Raw genomic sequence first — 4265 nt, forward strand, 5'->3', positions numbered from 1 at the left:
AAAAGATTAATGAAATTGGAAACAATTAAATATATATGTGAAATTAAATTAAACAATAATGCATGTTGATGCTAATCTTATGCTAATGCTAATGATAACAATAGCCTAATATATTCAATATGCTGTAAACTATTGTCTTTTAACAGTTTCACTCAAATTATTCTAATCAACCTAATAATTATGACACACCCCTCACTATTGTCATTGGTTGAACTAATTGCACTATATGTCTACATAACCTGGTTCAAGCATTCATGACATAACCCTGAAGAAGGCACAGTGATGCCGAAACGTTGGTGTTTTACCCAATACATTACTGGGAGTTTATACATATGGAGTGTGCGACTCTCTTTGTTTTTATAGCTTACAGTTTATTCGCTGTTAGTCAGCACCTCTAAACTAAATTATTTTCTCTGGGTGTGCGCCAGCTCATGCTTTTTATTAGAATATTCTCAGCCAGGCCCATCTTTTCAAAGAAAACACAATTTAATTGTATCTCTATTTGTATCTCTAATGTATTCAAACACTGGTGGTAACCAGATGACCCCAATTATGCTTCTCTCTGGTATGTTCTATTGCGAACTGTCTGGGACTCGTTGTTGTTTCCCTGTTTACTACTCAAATATATTTTATTAAGTCAAAGACAAAATGAACTGCAATACAGTGCATTCAGAATGTATTCAGACCCCTTTACTTTTTCCACATTTTGTTACATTACAGCCTTATTCTAAAATATTTTTTTTAATATTAAGATTTTATATTAAATAAAAAAATCCTCAGCAATCTACACACAATACACCATAATGACATAGCGAAAATCGTTTTTTATAATTTTTTTGTTAATTTATTACAAATAAAAAACAGACATACCTTATTTACATAAGTATTCAGACCCTTTGCTATGGGACTCGAAATTGAGCTCAGGTGCATCCTGTTTCCATTGATCATCCTTGAGATGTTTCTACAACTTGATTGGAGTCCACCTGTGGTAAATTCAATTGATTGGACATGATTTGGAAAGGCACACACCTGTCAATATAAGGTCCCACAGTTGACAGTGCATGTCAGAGAAAAAACAAACCATGAGGTCAAAGGAATTGTCCGTAGAGCGCCGAGACAGGATTGTGTCGATGCACAGATCTGGGGAAGTGTACCAAAATAATTCTGCAGCATTGAAGGTCCCCAAGAACACAGTGGCCTCCATCATTCTTAAATGGAAGAAGTTTGCAGCCACCAAGACTCATCCTAGAGCTGGCCGCCCGGCCAAACTGAGCAGTCGGGGGAGAAGGGCCTTGGTCAGGGAGTTGACCAAGAACCCAATGGTCACTCTGACAGAGCTCTAGAGTTCCTCTGTGGAGATGGGAGAACCTTCCAGAAGGACAACCATCTCTGCAGCACTCCACCAAACAGGCCTTTATGGTAGAGTGGCCAGATGGAAGCCACTCCTCAGTAAAAGGCACATGACAGCCCGCTTGGAGTTTGCCAAAAGGCACCTAAAGACTCTGATCATGAGAAACAAGATTCTCTGGTCTGATGAAACCAAGATTGAACTCTTTGGCGTGAATGCCAAGCGCCACTTCTGGAGAAAACCTGGCACCATCCCTACGGTGAAGCATGGTGGTGGCAGCATCATGCTGTGGGAATGTTTTTCAGCGGCAGGGACTGGGAGACTAGTCTGGATCGAGGCAAAGATGAACGGAGCAAAGTACAGAGAGATCCTTGATGAAAACCTGCTCCAGAGTGCTCAGGACCTTAGATTGGGGCGAAGGCTCACCTTCCAACAGGCCAACAACCCTAAGCACACAGCCAAGACAATGCAGGAGTGGCTTCGGGAGAAGTCTCTGAATGTCCTTGAGTGGCCCAGCCAGAGCCCGGACTTGAACCCGATCGAACATCTCTGGAGAGACCAGAAAATAGCTGTGCAGCAACGCTCCCATCCAACCTGACAGAGCTTGAGAGGATCTGCAGAGAAGAATGGGAGAAACTCCCCAAATACAGGTGTGCCATGCTTGTAGCATCATACCCAAGACTCAAGGCTGTAATCGCTGCCAAAGGTGCTTCAACAAAGTACTGAGTAAAGGGTCTGAATACTTATGTAAATGTGACATTTCAGTTTATTATTTTTAATAAATTAGCAGAAATGTCTAAAAACCTGTTTTTGCTTTGTCATTATAGGGTATTGTGTGTAGATTAATGAGGGGAAAAAAACAATTTAATCAATTTTTGAATAAGGCTGTAATCTAACAAAATGTGTAAAAAGTCAAGGGGTCTGAATACTTTCTGAAGGCACTGTAAAGGCATAACTAGGCTACACAGAACCACGGCCGACCATTAGAGGCTTTTCTCCATATTAAAACGTGTCCGAGCATAGCCGGAGGAAGTAGGGGTGCTGAGGGTGCTGCAGTACCCCCAGATTTTTTTTATTTAATGTAGACAGCACCCCCAACCCAAAATATCTTCCCACGGCAATGTGTCCGAGAGCAATATACTGAGTTCTGCCCACTGGGGCGTGGCTTAGGGGGTTTTCTTTGAAATAAGCGCTCATATCGTCATATTCCAATGGCTCGAGTTATCTCACCACACTGTATCCACGACAACTGATGGAAAAAATAAACAAACATGGCATGAAATTATTCTGCAAAAGGTTTTTAGATTAAAATGGCTAATAATTATCCAAGGGCAAAAACACACTCCAAACCAGGACTTGGGTCAATTGAATGTGGATAATTTTAAATTCTAAATTGTGTTTGTGCATGCATTGCTGTTTGATGTAAGAAAAACAACTTTAATTTCAAAGAGATTAATTATGCATATTAGAATCAATGTGAGTTATGCACGTCTATGATAAGAATGATGATGATTGTTGTGATATGGGCAGATCATCTGAATGCACCAGAAGCATCAGTGGGAACAGGTGAATCTCCTCATAGTGATAAAGGACTGGCAAGTGGTCTCTCAAAGAGGAATGGATGACATGGGCGAGTCTATGATGATGACTCCTGAGGAAAAACTTACCCAGTATGACAGCAGAGCCCAAGCCTTTGCAGACACCCAACAGGTAGGTTTGCAGGTAGTAGTTATGATAGTTATTCTGTCAGTTATTCTGTCATGTTCAGGAATTGCATCATCAAAGTTATAATGCATGACATGTACCACTCAGCATCTAGAAGGCTGTTTTCAGTAGTGCACCTATGCTTTTCTCCCCACAGTTTGATGCTTGTATCCAGGACCTTGTCCGCTGTCTGGTGTATGAAGACGGGCACCTGAAACTAGCCCAAGCCCATGTCCGACTGGCTAAGGCATACCTACAGTTTAAAGGTGAGTGATGTCATGACACTTTACAATGAGGTACCATCTATAAAGGGTTTATAATCAAGGCCGGATTACCGAACGGACACACTAGGCATGTGCCCCAGGGCCCCCGACCCAGAAGTCAGTGCCCCAGGTCCCCAAATGCGGTAGTCCGACCCTGTTAATAATAAACTGTTAGTATTGCATATATTGATACCTTGACATAAAATCTTGGAATGACCTGTGTGTTGTACTTCATTCCTCCAGGCTGGGCAGTGCAGGCCCAGGAGCATTCCGACAGAGCCAGTGAGTTGCTGCCCCTCTGCTCCCCCAGCTACACCTGCTGGGAGGACACGCTCCACGTCCACACCTGTCTCCTCAACATATACCTAGCACAGGGAGGCGCCACTGCTGCTGGCCAAATATCCTTTTCACACATTCTGTCTGTGAGAAAACTCTGACTCAAGGATATTAGAATCAGGAGAATCATTAGGAAGTTATTCAATCTTTATATTGAAAGTATGTTATTTGAAGCCCAAAAAAACATTAGGAGAATGATTGTCTAAATGTGAATTCAAACAACTGAATGGATACATGTTTTGTCAAAGGGTAAATTGAGGGCACATGCTTTAATATTGACTTGTCCAACTCCTTAACCATACCAACTCTTGAGGAAGCAGAGTCCAATCATCTAAAAGCAGAAATGCTTGTGGGAGAACTTCATCAGCCAGGAGGAGAAAATGCAGACTGAGTTTGAAATATCATTTTCTCTTTCCAGGTACAGAAGAGAAAACTAAACTAATCTGCAGAAATATTTTGTGTCAAATCATTTTAGAAAAATGAAATTATTTGGAGCATTGTGTGTATCTGATCAATCTGGCCTTTACTTCAAAGTTCCGCTGTGAAAGCAGAAAGCACTTTGATATTTTCCTGCACTCTCTAGGTATCACATGCTATGCTGCTCTATTATTTCC

The 4265-nt window shown here is 41.4% G+C and overlaps 1 protein-coding gene across 1 annotated transcript; it reads left to right on the top strand.

The window, feature by feature from the left end:
- Positions 1–2882: 2882 nt before the first annotated feature.
- LOC121577458 (tetratricopeptide repeat protein 23-like) lies at positions 2883–3752 on the top strand. Its single transcript, XM_041891210.1, has 3 exons — positions 2883–3058; positions 3210–3318; positions 3559–3752. Exons 1-3 carry the CDS (start codon positions 2888–2890, stop codon positions 3750–3752), a joined length of 474 nt encoding a protein of 157 aa, XP_041747144.1. The 5' UTR covers positions 2883–2887.
- The last annotated feature ends 513 nt before the right edge of the window (positions 3753–4265 follow it).

This window comes from Coregonus clupeaformis, chromosome 11 (assembly GCF_020615455.1).
Source record: "Coregonus clupeaformis isolate EN_2021a chromosome 11, ASM2061545v1, whole genome shotgun sequence".
NCBI classification, from domain to species: domain Eukaryota; kingdom Metazoa; phylum Chordata; class Actinopteri; order Salmoniformes; family Salmonidae; genus Coregonus; species Coregonus clupeaformis.